This window comes from Tympanuchus pallidicinctus, unplaced genomic scaffold (assembly GCF_026119805.1).
Source record: "Tympanuchus pallidicinctus isolate F22 unplaced genomic scaffold, pur_lepc_1.0 scaffold10, whole genome shotgun sequence".
Lineage (NCBI taxonomy): Eukaryota > Metazoa > Chordata > Aves > Galliformes > Phasianidae > Tympanuchus > Tympanuchus pallidicinctus.
Window position 1 is genome coordinate 23,283,265 of NW_026294619.1, and position 20,092 is coordinate 23,303,356.

The following is a 20,092-nucleotide window of genomic DNA, read 5'->3' on the forward strand; positions in this document are numbered from 1 at the left end:
GGTACTACATCTTCTGCAACACAACAAGAATAACTATCCTTGGGTTTATTTCTTTGGACTTCATTGTTGTTACTATTCTGAGTCTTCCTCAAAGAGCACAAAGAGGAACAACAAAGGAATTAAGTTATACTTCAGCTTTTGGACCGATGCATCTACTTTCTGAATGGTGCCAAAACCTCCCTGCTGCACAATGCATAAAGCTCTGTTTCTTCATGTCATACCTCATGCTCCAGAACCATTTCACATTTCTCCATCAGCACCTGCACAGTGCTGTTTCCCACAGACATAGTGCCTCACAGTTTTTGCACACCTCTCACCTCAGCATCCACCTTCTTCCAACACAGGCTTACTACAAGGTGAATATGGATGCTAGTATTTTTCTCAGAAATCTTTGAGTTTTAATATATGCAGCAGGTGCTTAATTCCCATCATTACATTTTACCTTCTTTGCTTTACGAGTATGTCTCAGTTTTGTTTCTTCTTTGCAGTATCTTAACATTTCCATATATTCCCTCGATGCCATTCCAGGCAGGGTTTTATTAGCACTACAGACTGAAGTGTTTCGTTTAAAAGACACTGTTGACATTTTGCCTTAGCTTAAGTGGCACTGGTGACAGCATTTTTCAAAGTCTGCTCAAAAAATATTTCTTGATACACTGACAAGTTCACAGATTTGTAAAGCCATATTATCATCATCTAAATTTAACAATTCAGCAGTAAACAATGGAGGTTAATTCTGAGGCTTGAACACAGGCATGAAAATATTTGCTATTTTCATACAAAACATCACTGTACCTCATTCTGCTGTCAGCAGAGACTTCTGGCAGACCAGGCAGCACCACTTCCTTTAATAGTGGACACAGAGGTCACAGCGGCTTTGAACCTCCTGCTCCTATCTCCCCACATATGGGATATTAAAATTCATTCCTTTATCACGGAAATAAGACTTCCTTCAAGCATCCAAGCAGTGCAGTGGGTTGTTAAAAGGAATCATCTACATTCCTATGTGTGATGAAACACATTACTTCAAGTTTGGCAGTTGTAGTACCATTTTTGATGCAGCAGAGGCACTGGAGTTTCAGGCAGCAAGTTCCATTTCCAGCACTGATATAAATAAAAACATACCAATGGGCATATTTCTGTTTCTAGAAGACATACCACTGTACAGCTACCTTCAATATGTATCTAGGCACATAGTTACAAACAGTGCTTAAAGCATAGTTCTGTTTATGCATATCTAATAACTTTCTTTACTTAATCCATCACTTCAGTAAGAACTGACACCAACATATCGTTTATTCACTTCACTCAGAATTGAGCATATTCCCATTTCTTCTTGAAGACAAAACTGGAAGACTGGTAAAAGGAAACAAATGAAAGTGAATTATGTTCACTTACTGATCAAGAAATGAGAAAAAGAAGATGAAGGTTTGATTTTAGTATTCCATACAATGTCCCTACAGTGGAGACAAAACCAGAATACAAATAAAGAGAGCGATTAGTTTGCTTTCCAACTGTGCTTTAGGATTCATGGGACTTCATCGCAAGCTATGTTTTAAGAAGAGATTTCTGTCTGTAATTATTACCTTCAGACAAAAATTTGGCAAAGCTTTCAATTGCCAATAACAAATAACTAAGATCTAATTAGTAGTTTGGGGAAGTGCCTCACACCTTTGTTTGCAATAAACTCTCATCCATTTGGCACGATTTTGCCAAATAACAACTTGAACATACTTCATCACTAGGTGAAAAAGGAATGAAAAGGTGTGAGAGACAGATGTTTTGAAATCTGAAAAGATTAGCATTCACTAGACTTCTGAAACTATTTTAACGCAAATAGATTCCATCTGCACTGTGGTTGTTGTTGTATTTTTTTTAGCCATTAAAACTGAGTAACTAGAATCAGATTCATTAAGGTTGGAAAAGACACATTAAGATCATCCTTCCAACCATCAACCTACCACCAATATTGCCCACTAAACAATGTCCTTACTACTACATCTATGCTTTCCTTAAACACCTCCAGGGAAGGTGACCACCACCTCCCTGGGCAGCCTGTGCCACTGCCTCACTGCTCTTGCTGAGAAGAAATGTTTTCTAATATCCAATCTGAGCCTCCACTGGGTGCAGCTTGAGGCCACTCCTCTCATCCTCTCACTGTCACCTGGGAGAAGAGGCTGACTCCCACCTTTGTCACAACCTCCTTTCAGGCAGGTGTAGAGATGTTACGATGGCTCTAGACAGCCGCAGGAATTAATACATGACAGACAGCTTCCGCACATAGGCTGCTGCCTTTGCTCTTCCAGCCCAGCAAAGGAAGCTGAGAATCATTTATGAATCCTTAACTTTGACAGCTGCAGGTGCCACCATCCTGTGCTTCTCTATAGCCTCTTCAGGTCTTTTCAAATGAACTTCAGGAAACATGAGACAGGACTGGATTTTCAAGTATTCAGTCTGTGTACAACTTTGCTTCTACCAGAAGACTAATGATAATCACAGATATGCATTCTAGTATATAGGAAAGATGCAGAGCATAGAGCTCTTTAAATGTGAGTTTGGAAATAAATCCAGCTGCGAACCTCTTAAGAGTAAATATCTTCACAGAAAACACAAAACAGGAACACAGAAGAGTATGACAAATGCTTGGAATCCAAACAAAATGAGTGCACTTGACCTGGCCTAATTACCAGGCTTCTGATTAAAAGCAAATTAGAAAGCTAACAAGCAAGGAAACAAATTTCCTCACAATATGCACGTCAAAGGTTTGGACATTTTCCACCAAGCATTTATCCAAAGCATGCATTCCTCTGACTGAAGGATGAGTTTTCTCACAAACCAGGTTTGAACCTACCACTGCACACACTGCATTCTTCTCAACAGTGCCACTAATTAAACATATGACTCAACACAGGAACTACTTAAAGCTCAAAACTAAGCCAAGGGTGCACTTAGGAACGTGAGTGCTCACATCACTGTACTTCCTAATATTTAACTTTGGTGTACTACTTGACTTCAAGGTAAAAGTAAGTATATTAGCCACATGAAAATGAGCACCAGAGGAGTAAATGTGAACAAGAGTAACTTTGTTTTAGTGTAGATGAGGGAAAGTCAAAACCAAACACAAAATGAAGATTTCAGCATTCACCTTGAAAGTATAGGAGGGGGGAGTTGCACCAAAAATGTCTTTTTCCCTCAAGTGCTGGGACAGGGTGGGGGGAAACAGCAGGACAGGAACTAAACCGTGATGTAACTATGAGATTAGGCACAGTTCCAAGACAGAAAAGGGTTACGCCAGACCCCCAGTCAACTTATCTGATCTTTTAAATGACTTCTTGGCGTGTAAAATTACAGTGATCTACAGAATCAGAAGTCTAACCCACAAGATACCTTAGCCATGTTTCTGCTCTGCCTGGTAAATGACCCCAAAAGCAGAAACTGCTTAAAACGCCCTTAGTTATTTTCATTAGGCCTGGATTAAACTATGCAAATAAATTAGATATCTCACAACATGAAGAAATGATGTGACATTTGGGCATGTATGAACACTTTTTAAGGTACAGATAAAATTTTAAGAATTCAGATGGGCATCTTCTACCGTATACCAAATCATAGTGAGAGATTCACACTGTTTAGCATTTTTGCAGCATTCATTTCGTAAATTCTAATTATTTTCCATTTTCCCTTTCATTTTTCCTTACTCTTAGATTGCAATTATGTGTATTTTCACCTATCCTAACAGAAAAAAAATAAAAAATGAACTAAGCTATTTCACAGTATTACACAAACTGCTTTTGAATTCTTAAGACTTTACCAAACAACAGAATTGTGATTTTTAATGTCTCTCATCTTCCTGATTTTACAGTGTTTGGTTTTTTTTACCTTTACACATAACAATGATAACAAAAAATTGTCTGCTTTCATTAATTCCAGTAGAAAGAGTAAGAAGTTGCACTAAAGATCTTTTAATCTCATTTTTAAACAGAACATCTTAAAAAAGGCAGAGAAACTCAAAACTAGAAACGTGTTTACAAACACATAAAATCCATCAGAATCACAGAGCCTTCTGAAATTTAATAAATAATAAATTCAAAATCCTGACAGTGGAAGATCATTAAGACTGAATGTGATGGAAGACGGCAGGGTGAAGGTCTTATTTCAGCCAGCCTGAGAATAAGCAGGAACCCCTGGATCTGTTACAAAACACTTGTTTCTGTAAAACCTCTGCTATAATTAGAAGGAACTGTTCAATGTCTCTTTGTCTAACCTGCTATCTCACAGCTTATCTGAGATACTCAGTATGAACTATGAACCAAATAAGTACATGCTTTGTCTGTGGAATTCTTCATCTCAGTACCCTCACATGGCAACTACAGTCCCAAACTGCAAGAACATCTTTGTTTGACAATTGGGAAAGCAAACAAAAAATGCCAGAAGCACATAGGCACCCTGGATGCTCAATTTGTTTCCTAACATTTTTCAAAGAACATGCCATCTTAACTTTTCTAAATGCACCTATCACCAGCATCCTCTGCAAGCATCCAGACTTCCTGCTGAGGGGATCCCCTTTACTCATACAGTCAGACCAAGCTCTTCACCAGATCAGAATTTTACTGTTTTAACCTTTTCTTATTCACTCAAGTCACAATTTCACTGCTATTTTTTCTCAGCAGTGATAAAAAGAGAGATCCCATGTGAAGAAATAGCATGTTATCATGCAACGAGAGCCAAAAACATTCAAGATTAGAAATATCTTCTGTCAGCAAAATAGAAGAGTATTTACTGTTTCCATCCATATATTTGGATGTATGTAGCCTGTCTTAAAATGTGGAGAAAAAAAGTATTAACTACAGAAAAAGCTCTACTACACGGCATTTGTAATAGCATAGCCTCACAAGAAATGGAATTCTTAAATTTCCACAAAGCATCCTAATACTGATTTCATATTTCTAGTGTAGACCACAGTAACAACCTCCATTACTGAAAGGTAAAGGAGAGAAGGAACTGCTGGCTAACTTTGTGGAGGAATATCCAGTTACGAATCCATTGGCACACAGATATCCTGGTGTGACAATACATGCTGAAAAACCCAGATGCAAATTTCTCACTTCCAAATATTTTTTCACAAAGAATACGCAGCACACTGCTTGTGATGGAATGGTACATATCTTTACGTCACAAGAACTTTTCGGAACATCTAGGAGAAATGTCAGAACAGTTTATTGAGTTGCTTACTACACAAATGTATACAGGGAACCTTTTGCTCCAACATTTCAGTGTTGGACAAGTGACAACATTTTTGCTTAAAACACTTTTGCTTATTACTTAAAGAAATAACTGCAAGAAATGACTTCACTTTTTGAGGTCTTAAAAACAACATCCCTCTCTCAAAGTCTACAATTTATTAAATATCCAAGTTTGACACCATTAAATTCCTAAAAAAAGGCTGAACATTCATGTAAATCTTATAGGCGGTTTGCACAGCTAGCAAACTGCTCTCATAAGGGGTCACAAAAGCATGGATATATCCTACTCATCACTTTCTCAATTAGATTAATTCTCTCTGCCCATAGTCTCATCCATCATTTCTGTTAAGGCTTTATACTCAAATAGTGATTAGATTTGCCAACTCAGCATCGATGCAATTACCCCCCAGCGCAACACGCTGTTTCATCAATTCCATTGAAATTTCTTGTCCTAAGAAGAAATCCAACACTTAGCACCCTTTCTAGAGTCGTTAACACTCCTGTGCTTTCTGAATTTTAACAACATCCACACCAAGAAGAACAAAATGCTATTAAAAGACATTGTAAATTATCTAAGTATTAAGAAATTGTCTACATGAGAGACAAAAACAATTAATGTAAGGATGTAAGACACAGTATGCTAATAGCATACTGAATATGCTAATCACATAAAGAATATGCTAATAGGACAAAATACTTGAAAAGATAGTCAGCATAAGCAGTAATATTGTGCCTATTACTTGATAGTGACTTAAATTTAGAAAGAAAAGCTTTATCATGAAAATACTTAGAAAAACAGAAGTTCTTAGATAAGCTGTACCATTAATATCAGCTGTGTTAAAACAAACAGTATTTTCAGATGTGTTTTATAACAGGTATAAGATGCTTTGTTATTCCAGTTTCTAACTACAAACATTAAGGAGATATGAACTTCTGACCAATCAGCTGAAATACTGTTTTTCAAAAATCACACCACCTTCCACACCATCTCCCCTCCATTAACTCCATTTCTTTAAAATACCAATTTGGCGATGGACAATTCTTATGACATCAAGTTCACCTATTGCAACAATTGAGATTAACAATTACAATTGTTAATCTCTATTGGAGTTAATCTGGGGAGGAGGGCAATTAATAATAAGCAAGTTTGTAACTTTTTGCATACATATTAGATCACTGACCCACAATTAAGAACAATTTGTATTACGATAGTCAAGGAGAACGCTGTCTCTGGTTGCATCCCTCCCTGCTCTTGTGTCACAGATCGCCAAACTCCCTTCAAAGCAAACTCCCTTCAAAGCAAAGCAAACCACTGGCATGAATTTCCATTTCCTGAACATTTCAGGGGTATACACCGCCTGTTGGCACGGCACAGAAAAAGGGAAATCTTGTTTATCCACACAAAAGCAAGTAATTTCCTGTTTCTAAGTCAGAATATGCAGTCCAGACCCTTTGTCAGTTTCAGATCTAGTTCAACTTTACTTGTGCTTCAGGAGTGGATGCAATTAGTTTTGATTTTTTTTTTTTTTCTCCCAAGAATCATTTAGAAGATTCCCACTGGAGGATTTCTCACTGACATTTTAGAAATTGGCTTTCCAATTTAATGAAAGAGCTTACATAGAAGATAATTCGTTGTTTATTTTAATGCAAGTAATATGATAGCTTGAAAACAGATGAATACTCAACAGAGACAAAACGTTAATTTTGTTTTTCCTCCAGTGACTATTTCCAACAAAGAATTTAGCATCAGCACCTTCCTTTTTCTCAATCGATGTCACTGTTTTTAGCTTTCCAATACCAAAACCTTCAGGACTCCAGATATCTTATTTCTATATTCTTAAGACATATGTTCTGGGCCCAGAACTGGTTCCAGTTAAGCTACTGATTTTTCACTCAACACTGCAGGACAACACTAACAGTAGCAATGATGGGAGGAGGGAAGAATGGACAAGACACAAAATGGCACGGCACACTAGCCAAACTACAAGTGAACTTGTAGAAATTGAAGGGTTTAAGAAGCAGTAGGAATCTCATTCCTAAAGCCCTTGCAGCCCTACACCAGCAAGTGTGCACAACCAGCCAGCTGCAGCAGGCCTGCAGCTGGTCCCATGAGGATGCTGGAGACCCAGCTCCCACACCGCAGCAGCAGAGGTGCCCATCCACATACAGGAGCCTGCCTCGCTGCACATGCACTCACAGGAAAGGTGCACAACATACGAGGCTGAAGGCCTGACCACTGAGGTCCTCCAGAGAAGTGAAACAGAAATCTCACCCTGAAATGGGGTGACCTCATTGCAGCCCTCCAGTACCTAAACGGAGCCTATAAACAGGAGGGCAGTCAACTCTTTACAAGGGTAGATAATGGCAGGACAAGAGGAAATGGTTTTAAGTTGAAGGAGGGAAGATTTAGGTCAGATGTCAGGGGGAAATTCTTTACTATGTGAGGTACTTGAACAGGCTGCTCAGAGAGGCTGTGGATGCCCCTCTCTGGTGGTTTCAAGGCCAGGTTGGATGGGGCCCTGGGCAGCTTGGGCTAGTATTAAATGTGGAGGTTGGTGGCCCTGCATTGTGGCAGGGGGTTGGAGATTCATGATCCTTGAGGTCCCTTCCAACCCCGGCCATTCTGTGATTCTATGAAATGGGAGGAAGCAACTAGTTGACATCACCACTTTCATCTTCTAGTTTCATCAAATATTCTCCACGTCAGAGATCAGTTTCTTTCTTCCAGAGGTAGTTCAAATGCCAAACAGACTGAAGAATTAGTCGGATTTGTAAATAAGAAAGACTGATAAAAAGTAACGGCTCTTGCCTGGACAAAGTCTCCAATTGCTCTGTGATACACAGACCCAAAGAAGGGAGTCATGTTGGAATTGCTCATAGTTCCACCTAAAGTAGGCAAGACAAATTTTCAAGCGCAGAAATGACAAAAGCCCATAATATTTGGCTTCTAAAATTATTATATCGACTCTTGTATATTCAACACTTCTTGCCTGCTACAATTACTTGCTACATGTCGCTGTTTAACTCAGGAATTTTTCATAAATATTTTCCACAAGTAGACAAATTGCCTGTCTGGCCTGTGTAGCTTCTGCCAAGGTAACAGCGTAACATACCAGGAGGACTCTGTGCTGCTGCAGCAGGTCAGGGCACTAAATGACTGTGGCCAATTTAAACGCACAGACTGATTTAATAACAACACTCCAGGGAATATCCATTGTAACTCATTTTATGTTAACTTGCAGGCATTTATGAAAAGAAGATAGTAGGTAAAACCATGCATTGATATCTTTGTACCACTTGAGTCACAAAGGTATAAAATGAGCTAAAAAGTGAAAGAAACAAAATGCACAGCTCCTCCATGTCAAGAGAGAGTCTTTGTAAAGGTACTCAGCAGAGCAGTTTTATAAGCCTCTGCTACTTTTATTCCCCGAGTGCTTGAAGAAAACAGACAATTAAAAGCACAATGTCTGACCTGGAAACAGTTCAGCATAGGAGTCACATATACTATGCTGTTTTCATCATTAGGAAAAAATGTCTGGCTTTAAAAGCTTTTCAGAATTGTCTGGATTATGGGTGAAGGAGACAATTAAGAAATTTCAGTTTTTCCAGATGCCTGCCATTGGAAAAAAAAACAAAAAAGTTCTTTGAGATAGCAAAAAAAAGTATATATAGCTTTAACCATTTCTTTTGCAGCATGTGGGAGATGAGCACTGCAAAACCAGGACACAACATGACCACCGCCTTATACAACATAAATTATTATTTGGGTTTTACTTCACAGATGCCTAATTTTCAGCATAAAATGGATTGCATTCCTTTGAATTATTTACTGTAGCTTTAAAAATCCTAAGGGCAGGTATGAATAAGCCATAAAACTTCGCTTGGCAGAAGTTTATGAGAAACTGTAAACCAAGCCCTTACAAAATACACAAAGCACTGCAACACATTTACTACACTACCCAAATCATTAAATCAGGCTGAACATACATTACGAACATACACTGAACAGACAGAATTAATTTGGCTTGACCTGTCAAGGAAAAAAACAATGAGAAAATTAAATCCTCTATTTTAAACCTTGAAAATAAATTCAGATAGTCTCGTAAAATGACACCTGACTGAATTTAGGACACTATCTTGTCCTTCTGAGCCATGAGACTCATGTCCTGAAGAAACACTTTCTATATAACCCTCAACATTGCACTTCTGTTTCCCTAGTGCAACAGAGTGATACTGACAGCAGCCTATTTTGCAGATTGCAAGGAAAGCACAGGAGGTCTGATATGCAGTGATGAGAAGACGAGAAGCATGCATGAAAGTTTGTGGATAGAGAAGATCTTAAGTTTTCAGCTCAACCATCACTCCTAGAGATGTTCAGCTTGAGGTATCAAGGACAACCAAAAGCTCATAGCAAGTGTCCAGGTATGGGCAGGAGGCCATGAGGCTGTGCTGAGTTCTCAAGGGCAGCCAGAGCTTGTAGGTCATTTGACTGAATTGCAGCTATAAATGGAGATCTCTGCAGCTATACTGAGAACCCATACCTGCACCTGGCTGTCCCTCAGGCAGTCTTCAAGGTAAGTTTAATTAAAGTATGGATAACAGCAAGGAACACCACTGAAAATGGCTTAGTTGCACACTATTTCAGGACTAGCACAACGACACCATTTCAAAAGCACAGCAGATCTCCATTTTGGCCTCACTGAAATTTGCCATATCCATCACGGCAGAACATCCTCCATCCCTTTCCCAAGCACTTCCAACAAGTGACACACTGACGCAAGCCATGTCCTTTTCATGCTGAGGTGCAGGTCAGTCAGACTCACATTGTTCAGTACATCCATTTGTGCTGATGCTATAGCTCAAAATGCCTCCATAAACTCTTATAATGGCATGGATTAATCCTATAGTCAGGGTCACCAGTAACAGAATGGTCTCCACCCCACTGCAAGGAATGAGTTGTGTTCCAGCTGTACCACTTGCCAATTCTGAGCAAAAAAGATACTAAAATACCTATGGCAAAAACTTCTGAGGTTAAACCACACAGGCAGATCTTAATGGAACAACAAAAACCACAGAAGTCCTCATGCAGTACTGGCCTGAAATCCTGACTTCTGGGTAGAAACAGAAAAATAAATCAGCTCAGTAAGAGCTGCAATAGAAATTCTGCAGAATGCCAACAACAAATCCAGGGCAAAGTGGAAGGTTTCAGGCTGAGACAGACATTGTCAGTGCAAGATCAAACATTTATCACAAGCACAGATATAGGCTGGGCAAAGAATGACTTTTGAGCATCCCTGAGGAGAAGGATTTGGGGATGTTAGTTGATGAAAGACTCAATATGAGCTGGCAATTTGAGCTTGCAGCCCGGGAGGCCAACTGTATCCTGGGATGCATCCAGAGAGGCATGACCAGGAGGCCAATGGGAGGTGATTCTGCCCCTCTTCTCTGCTCTTATGAAACCCTCACTTGAAGGGGGTTTGGAACTAGATCATCTTAAAGGTCCTTTCCAATCCAAACCATTACATGATTCTATGATTTAAGATGAAAAATAAAAACTTCAGTAGATATTTCAAACAATGTGGCTTTAATAGCATAAAATACTGGGAATTCAGCATTGAAAGATATCCTCCTGTAGTTTTCCCTTCCCTTCTCCTTTGTTCTTCACAATCAGCAGAGCACTAAGGCATATATATATTTATTAAAACATATGTTTTTATATGCATGGATGGATATACATACAAATAAAAATATACAAAAATATACAGCATTTGAACTACCACCTACTACTGCATGAAGAATTGAGGTTTTGCTGTGTTTTTGGTTTTTTTGTTTTAAATATGATTAAATTTCAAGAGTATTTCTGTCTCCAGTACACATGGTTTAAAGGCCGTTAGGAAGCTGAAGAGGCAGCAAGAAATACGAATGAGTCAGTATAAGAGAACTACAGATTGCTTGGCTCTTCATCTGCAGTTGAAGTACAAGTGCCCATAAAAGGATCTTTTCATTTTTCTTTTGTATGCACATGTACGGGAGGTGAAGAAAAAAAAAAAGCAATATTTGCTTGGAACTTCAGAAATTGCTTGAAATGCAATTCCAGCTCCTATTCCCGGAGGATAAAGAACTTCTGAAGTTATTCCTGAACTACTCTCTTCATATATTAAATTGCTTCAAGAACAAAACAGAAGAGTAAGGTAAATGTTCTGTGACAAACATGAAAAAACAGAAATAAATTGCTTTATAAACAAAACAATTTTATATACAACCTTGTGTGCTCTTCCATTTGAAATATTTTAGGAAACTTTGAACTGATACATGAAAGTTGTATGTACAGATATAATAATAACTATATACAATATATAGATACAAAGTAGATCAAACACAAGACAGATCTATCTTATCTCTCTATCATATATATATATATATGATATATATGTGTGTGTATATATATATCTATATATATCTATATATATAGATATCTATATACACACACACACATATATATACACAAAGGAAAAAGCAAATCAGGATGAAGTATATGCTAATTTCATACTCTAAGAGAACATTTTATAATCATAGATCAAAGAAAACAAAGATGTGAGACACAGCAACATTCCAAAGGTTAGTTTGCAAATCACACCAAAAGGTTATAAACATTTTGATAACTATTGGAAGCTTAGGTCAGAAAAAAAATCCTGAACATTGGGAGAGGGAATATACAATGTTGCCTGATAGAGATTTCTTGCTTCCAACAGCTCATGCCATTCACTCATCTACTTACAAGAGAAGACTGAAAATTATAGTAGGAAAATATTCATTTTAATTAATCTTAATTTAAATTTGTAAATTATTTTTACTTACTGCATTTTTCAAGAAGAACTCTTCCTTGCAACACAAACTAATACCTTGTCAGGGAATATTTAAATGCCCATCATGAAGAGTCTTCCTAACTTTCCATTATCTTAATGTCATCTCTTTACACCATATTACAGCAACTTAATTTCTGTCCTTCACCTCTACCCTATTCCTGGGCTTATTTTCATCAAGATTATTACAAAGTCCAAACTCACAATTACGAACTGTTAACTTTCTGCATTAAACACTTCATTTGGTCCCAGTTTGCCTTCATGGTTCTCCGTGAGATTGCTTATAATTTGACTCAAGTTTTGGATTTGCCATCACTATTTGCAAAAACTGCAATATCACCACCTAAGAAGCAGAAACACTGCATTCTCTAACCTTTTTAGCACAGTATGAAATGTTCACGTCTAGGGAGTACAAAGATAATTTGTACTTAAATATTGGTTTTATGAAGAAACTCATCTTCCAGTACTGGTTTGAATTCAGTTCTCTGCTCTCACAACTGCTATCTAATGTGCTAAAGAGAGCTGCATGAAAACTTCTTGACAGCACTGGACCACTCAATCACAACACCGTCACAACTTACATTTGGGTCAAAATTAGCGTATGTGCATAGGGAATGTCAAAAGGCAAAGATGAGTATGGTATGGAATAGCTGCAAGGGAAACCTCATTCTCCAGCAGAAGCATATTAATTAGTCTTACTGTCAAAGGCTAGACGTTAAAACAGATTTTCTTCTATAACTCACACTAAGAAGTTAACAGCAGAAAACAACACAGCTAACGCCTATTATAAATGAAGATATTTCAAAGTCTCCAACAGCGATGGCAGCTAAAATATCTGCTGCAATGCCCCCAGACTGCACAGGAAGCATGTTAGATAACAGTATTTGTCAATTAGTAGTCAAGAAGTCATGCAATTAAGCATTTTCATATAAATATGGCAATACATCTAACTGAAAAAAAAAAAGATAAAAGCATAAAATGTGCAATAACTGTATGAGCAATAAGCTTTTATGTGGAAGGTTAAAAAAAAATTATTTTAGCCATTGTAGCTGCAAATTCACTTATAGAAAAGAGTCCTCCTTCAACAATGAGGTCTTTCAGACAGATTTTTGGCATATCTTGTAAGACGATAAGGGGAAAAAGCCACTCCTACCTTCCATCTGCATAGTCTGCATCTGCGCCTCCCCACCAGACATCTGAATCATCATCTTCAGCATCAGCTGAGTCAAGATTGTCGCTTTCCTCTGCTAATGGGCAGCAAACAAATTCCACACCACGAAACTTGTCAATTCCACAGGGCAGCAGCATACCATAGTCATGCAGATTCATACTCTTCTCACTACAGGACTACAGAAAATAAAGTAACAACATTGTCATGAAGGAAGCTGGAAAAAGATGTCACTAATCTCAAGAGAAAATAAGGGGCCATGTGCAGCTGTAGGAGGTTGAAGTTGGTGAACAGCATGCTCTCTGAATTTTGAAACATGACTTAAGTCATCACCTCTGCATTTACTGCTTACACTGTTGGTAGCTCCCTGCCTGTGTCTGCATTGAGCTGGCAATGTGTGCTTGCAGCACAGACAGACAACCATATCCTGGGTTGCATCTGGAGAGGCAAGGCCAGCAAGTTGAGGGAGGTGATTTTGCCCCTCTACTCTGCTCTCTTAAGACCCTATATGGAATATTATATCCAATTCTGGGGCCCCCAACAGAAGAAAGACATTGAGCTGCTGGATTGTGTCCAGAGCAGGGGCACAAAGACAATCAGAGGGCTGGAGCACCTTCCCTATAAGGACAGTCTGAGAGAGTTGGGGCTCTTCAGTCTGGACAGGAGAAGGCTCCAAGGAGACCTTATAGCAGCCTTCCAATACCTGAAGGGGGCCTACAGGAAAGCTGGGGAGGGACTTTTTATAAGGACATGCAGTGACAGGATGAGGGGAAATGGCTTTATACTAGAAGAGGGCAGATTTAGACTAGAAATTAGGAAGAAATTCTTTACTGTGAGGTTGGTGAGACACCAGAACAGGCTGCCCAAAGAAGTTGTGGATGCCCCCTCCCTGGAGGCATTCAAAGCCAGACTGGTTGGGTCTTTGAGAAACCTGGTCTAGAGGGAGATGTCCCTGCCTATAGCAGGAGCCTGGAACCAGGTGATCTTAAAGGTTCCTTACAACCCAAACCGTTCTGTGACCTTTGCAAGCAGCAAGACCTTCCTTCCCCTGCTCTTCTGTCTTTGCCTGTATGGAAGGACTTATCACCTCCCACATACATGGTGACACAATATGCTCCTGCTCAAAATTCTCACATGTTCTATTTCACATAAAACCTTAAGGCAGAATGGTTATTTGTCTTCCTGGGCTATTAATGCTTTTAAACAGTTCACTGCAAGACAGATTTACATTTAAAATTAGAATTTCCGTACATGAAGGCTGGTGCCTTAAACACTGATTTTAAGAGGCCAATGTATATATTAGATATAGATATTATATAGATACATATTAGCAATTGTAATACTAAGTTCATTTCTGTATTCAGTTAAAATACTGAAAATTTGAACTCTGTGCTTGACTGCAAGATGGCTTTGTACAGTTCTGTTTTTCACAAGGTCTCTTAAACTTTTATGCTGAACTTCACATATTGCATCCTGAGGCCCTGTGAAGTAGCTGGCATAGGAATATGACACCAACTGATGGTAGCAGTAAAGGCATAGCCTTCATCAATTAAAGTTTATCAGTTAATCTTTAGCTCCAGAGCAATAGTTGCAAGGAAAGCCAGATGAGGCAGAAAACACCGTGGGTAATGGAACATGGGAAAAAATAACGCTATTAAATAGGGTTCATGCTAAATAATGCACAATTTTTATTAAGTGTAAAAGCCTTTTACACTACCATTCATAAGCATCCTTTTAATTTCTTTTCAGCATCATTACTATAACTTCAGCTCATTCTCAGCATAGTGATACAGTTCTAGAAGAGCAGATTAACATACCTCTTTAGCAACAGTATGCCAGTGCAGGTGAGTTTCACACACATCCATCCTTTCCTGATGAAGGAACTTGCACTTGTCTGGTACCAGAAGGGCATCACTCACAAACTCGCCCACTGAAAGAAGAAATAATAGTAAATTAAAAAACCCATGAATAATAAACAGTAATTTTGCATCTAATTCCTCATCCTCTTAAACCTCTTGGTTGGTATACGCCAGCTTTCATGGATGAGCAGCAGGGCTGCTTGCAAACAACGGTGCAGTTTCTGAATTTCCACAGTGCTCCTGACCTTGATCTGATTTTGATAGTGGATTATGGAAAGTTTAGCATAATATGGCAACTTCCACTTGAGCTATATAAAATACGTTGGACCCACTGATGACGTGTGGTGCAACATGAAGCTAGGAGATGGCGGGATCTAGCTCATGGAAGTCTCGCACAAGGTGCTGAGAGGCATGACAGTACTCTGCTTCTGCATCTATGCAGGGCTTGTTGTAGGGAAGGGGCCTGAAGTGCTTTGAAATATTAATAGTTTTTCCATTATGGAATAAATCTTATCCTAACATATTGTTTTTAATAATCCTAGAGTATTTACGGTACTAACAGTCCATTGAGTTACTGTTGTGATGTAGACTCTCTCTTGCAGCCTCATTACATCAACCAGATGAATTCAGATTAACCAAGAAGGGAGGGAACATGAAGCCAGAACCAGAAGCCAGGGAACATGATGACTCATCATCACCTGCCTACCTGGATCTGACCAGAGTAGGGGAAAAAGGACAGATCTGAACAAAGAAATTGTGCTGCCTTTAGCAGTAGCACAGCAACAAGAACACCACTGAAGTACATAATACTCACAGCTTCAGTGCTTACAATTAAAAAGAAATTCAGCTGATGAATAACACGATTCATTAGACTAAAATCACTAATCCTGTACAGTTCTGGCTTTACAATTAAGCAAACCCAAACCCTTGAAAAATGTTTTAAAAGAAACAAAAACAAAAAAATAAACAACTGTAGAATGCTTTTGAAAAGTTGACACACTGAACAGACCCTGCATTGTGAAGCACATGACTCAGCTGGCATAAGTGATCAGCTCCCCAGAGCAATTGTCTGCAATCTCCAAAAAACTACAGTGGGTTTTAAATGAACAAACCATGATGTCCCAGTGGCTGAACGGACACAATAATGAGTTAATGAATTGGAAAGAGATGACTGCAAGTTTACTGTTCAGTAGAGGGTCATCTAAGGGACCTGATGAAACAGTCCTTGAAGCTTATATTAACAGAGTCTGTTTTAAAAATAATCAACATCCCCTTGCACTGGGAGAAAAGCGCAGTTCAGCAAATACAGGCATATAGCTTTGCTAATCACCAGGATGTACTTTTCACACAAAGTTCCTTGTTCTACTTCAGTGCTTTTGATCTCAAGTCTTTAAATTCAATTGCTTGATTTACTAGGAAAAAGGATTTTATTACCTTTACCCTTGTGTGACACGCTCTACTGCTTGCAAATTATTAACAGAAATGCTTTCTGGAGGTATGTAGAATAAACTTGTAGAAATAATGAGTTGAAACACTTTCTGGTAATACAGAATACAAAATTTGCAGCTTCTGTTAATGGAGTCTGTACCACCAGTGGTGTCATACTTAAATCCTGCACTGAAATGTGAATAAATGTGCTTTTAGTCATATACTGCTACACCCCCAAAATGATCCAGCTCATAGGTAAAGGATAATGCTTCCATTCAGCCAAGTATCTGAGCACTAAGAAAACACATGGGTGTTCTGCTTATGGTGCATGTCTGCCTCGCTCTCACAGGACAGAGCCTTTCACAAATACCTGCAGTTACATGTTGTCTGTTCAAGCATACAAAGCATTCAGAGCTTTGTCTTTACAGCAAACATTTCTAGAAAACAAAATAAATCCTGCAAAAGTGGCAGATATCACGAAATTCATTTTACTACCAGTGAAACAGATGCAACCCTTTATCATCTGACTTCAGATACATTTATTTTGCTTGGGCCAGTCTACCAGAAACACAAGCCCATGAGGAAGTAGCACTTAAAATACATTTGGCTTGTGGACAGGCTTCTATCTGTACAACTTCAGTATTCATTTAACTTTCAGTGCTGCTGAGTCATTATGCCTTTGAGGACTGTTTGATTTTTCAAACAAGTAACCCACAGACTGCACAGAGGAAATAAAGACGTGAAGAGTGAACAATCCTGTGCCTCCTGAGTGAGGACCAATGTCAATGAGGTCTAAAATGTTAGAGTTCCACAGGCAGAAGGACTGGCAAAATTTACCTCGAAGATAAACCCCAACCACAAAGGGGTGGTATTACCATCACCATTGGTACTGCTGTCAGGTTTGCATTTATCCCTATTTTCTGTATTTTTCTGTATTTTTCAAGGTCTCCTGCATTTTGATTCTAGTCCTACATCTGTGGTCTGCTGGTAACTCTAATAATAAAACATGATGGCACAATTTGTCTCCTGATGAGATCATAAATCACTAAATTCCCTCAAGAAATCCAAGAGGCAAGTAGAATAACCACTTGTTTTTCAGGAGATGTTTACCCGTTCTTGCAGGGAAGATCTGAACAAAAGCAGCCTGCTCTGCCTTCTGGGTTTCTAGCCCTTCCGGAAGAAACAGCCCTGAAGGGGAATTTCGGGCAGAGATCAAGTTACCACGTTAAAAGCAAACAAACAAAACCACAAAAAAGCCTTGTGCCTACAATTCATTCAGCCAAAGGCAGAGAATATTCTGCTTGCTCTTCTGGAACTAAGCTGCATGCTCCCAACTCAAACCTCTGTCTTTGAACAGCTATGTTTAAGTTGTTGTATTCACTGTCTATGCTTATGTGCTACACATCATTGCAAGACATCACGCTAACGTTGTAAATCACAGCTTAATTTCATTTTACAAATCTCAGTTCATCTCCTTCCCAATGCCCAATTTTCCATTACATTTGTAGCAGCCTTCACACTGCCACATCCCAGCGGACACCAACAGTGTAGCAGTTGACATGCATCAAAGACAGCTCTGCCACACATTACAGATCACAGTCACCTATTATAATGCCACATTTTACTACCAAATTATTTTCATTGACACAACGACATCCTGCATTCTCTGAAAAATACTCCCAGAACAACAACAGATTTTGTGCTGCAAGATCTTAAGTTTTAGTTCAGAAATACGTATTTCAACCAGCAAAGACTATGAAGTATATTAAGACTCAGCCTCTAATAAAAGGATTCTAGCAAAGGCAGACTTCTAAATCTACTCTAGGAAGAAAAAGGCTCAGCAAGCAAGCACATTTACAAGAACATGTCTGCCCTATCTGTTCAAATGGTAGATATCATATCAGGGCAAAATGATTCAAAATGAAAATACCATATGCTGTGTGAGGTACTGTCCGCAGATGTTCCATCCACTGCATAAAACAGTTGGGATGTGAGGATTCATCCAACATCACACAAAAAGAGAGCGAAGATGAGAAAGGTAATGAAACCAAATCTATGATGAAACCAAACACCTGCTAGCAGATGGCTGGGATATCAACCAAAAAATAAGTATGCTCAAATTATCTTCAGGGGAATACTTTTAAAGAGAGCCTGTTCTAACTTTTGCATAAAAATACAGTGCAAATGCTAGAGTTTGTGGCTTCATTTTTAGTGCCACCAGTGAGCACAAGGCCTTGCTGAAATGAATTACAAGATTAAGTGTCTAAACCCACATTCTTGAGGAGAACATTGGAAGAAATGTGTCTTTTCCTATGACTTCCCATGGATGACACCAGGCAGCCACATGCCAGGACACTGGCAGCAAGTGATGAAGCCCTTCCCAGCCCATGGGCTCTGTGATGCCCTGTTCTATAGGTGCAACAGCTCAGCTTTCAGCATGTTTGTTAGCTCGTGTGCCTACTGAAAGTACGTCCCTTACATTTATTCAGTCACCTAACTTCAAGTGCCACTATTAAGGGTGACATTTACATAGCAGAAAGCATGACATTTGAAGTCTTACTCACAGGACAGTTTACTTTTAAAATGCATTTTGCTTTTCAGGCAAATGATTGAGTAAGCACAGCTATCTAGAAATATACCAAACGAGTCCCAGTATTGTCCAAGCACCTACTATTGACCTAGCACCCACAGGTGAAGAGGCAGAGGCTGCTCTGATGAGGCACTGCATTGCCCCATACCTAGGGGTGGCACTGGCCCTGCTCCACACACGGCTTTCCTCTCACTCCAGCATGATTGTGCCCAGGCAGACTGCGAAAGTCCTTCAGTCTGCTTTAAAGGGTTTCAAACAGCACACGGTAAACAGAGGTTTCAGAGATTTCTCCAATTTCAAAGTTAAAGAGAAGCAGTGTTTAGGAAGTAAGTAAAAACCCATCTGTAGTCATTTGAAAGGTAATTTGCTTTTACCTATGAATGACTACCAATAATAGCATCAGTAAATAGGAAGCGATCAAACTGCATCCCACTGTATTTCTTTCTCCAGTAAACACGTAGAGCAGCATCAACAGGTGCTGAAAACACAGACAGTCACCAGTAGAAGTCAGGCTGAAGGAGGAAGGAGTTGGCACTCAGCTGTGCAACGTAGCAACAAATACATCTGAAGCAACAACCCAAGGAAACCACGTTCACCATCTGCAGAATTTGTCCATTTATTAGGCTACAAAAGGTAAAAATTTCTGATTTTCTGAGATTAAAAACTGGTAGTCTTAGCTGTACTCAGTGTCTCAATACAATGAAAATCATTTTGAAAAATCCTGATAATATGCTTTTCACAAGTTCTTTGATGACACACAATTTATGACCATACTGGTGACACAAGATCAAGGCAAAAGAAGATCCACTGTACTGAATGCAATGACGTCTGAATATGCACACCAGCAAATGCACATCAGGTCCCAACCGTGGTGCTGTTCAGCCATAGTTTTTGGAAAACCCAAATACCTTAGGTAGAATTCTGGGCTAAAAATTTTTAGG

At 39.0% G+C, this 20,092-nt stretch overlaps 1 protein-coding gene across 2 annotated transcripts in view; it reads right to left on the reverse strand.

The window, feature by feature from the left end:
* APP (amyloid beta precursor protein) overlaps positions 1–20,092 on the reverse strand; it is a 199,710-nt gene that overhangs the window by 88,976 nt on the left and 90,642 nt on the right. For both annotated transcript variants that reach the window (XM_052666955.1, XM_052666946.1), the window contains exons 4-5: positions 15,092–15,204; positions 13,260–13,453 (exon numbers count right to left, since the gene is read on the reverse strand). In XM_052666955.1, coding sequence (XP_052522915.1) covers positions 13,260–13,453; positions 15,092–15,204 — 307 coding nt within the window. The remainder of the gene's footprint in view (positions 1–13,259; positions 13,454–15,091; positions 15,205–20,092) is intronic.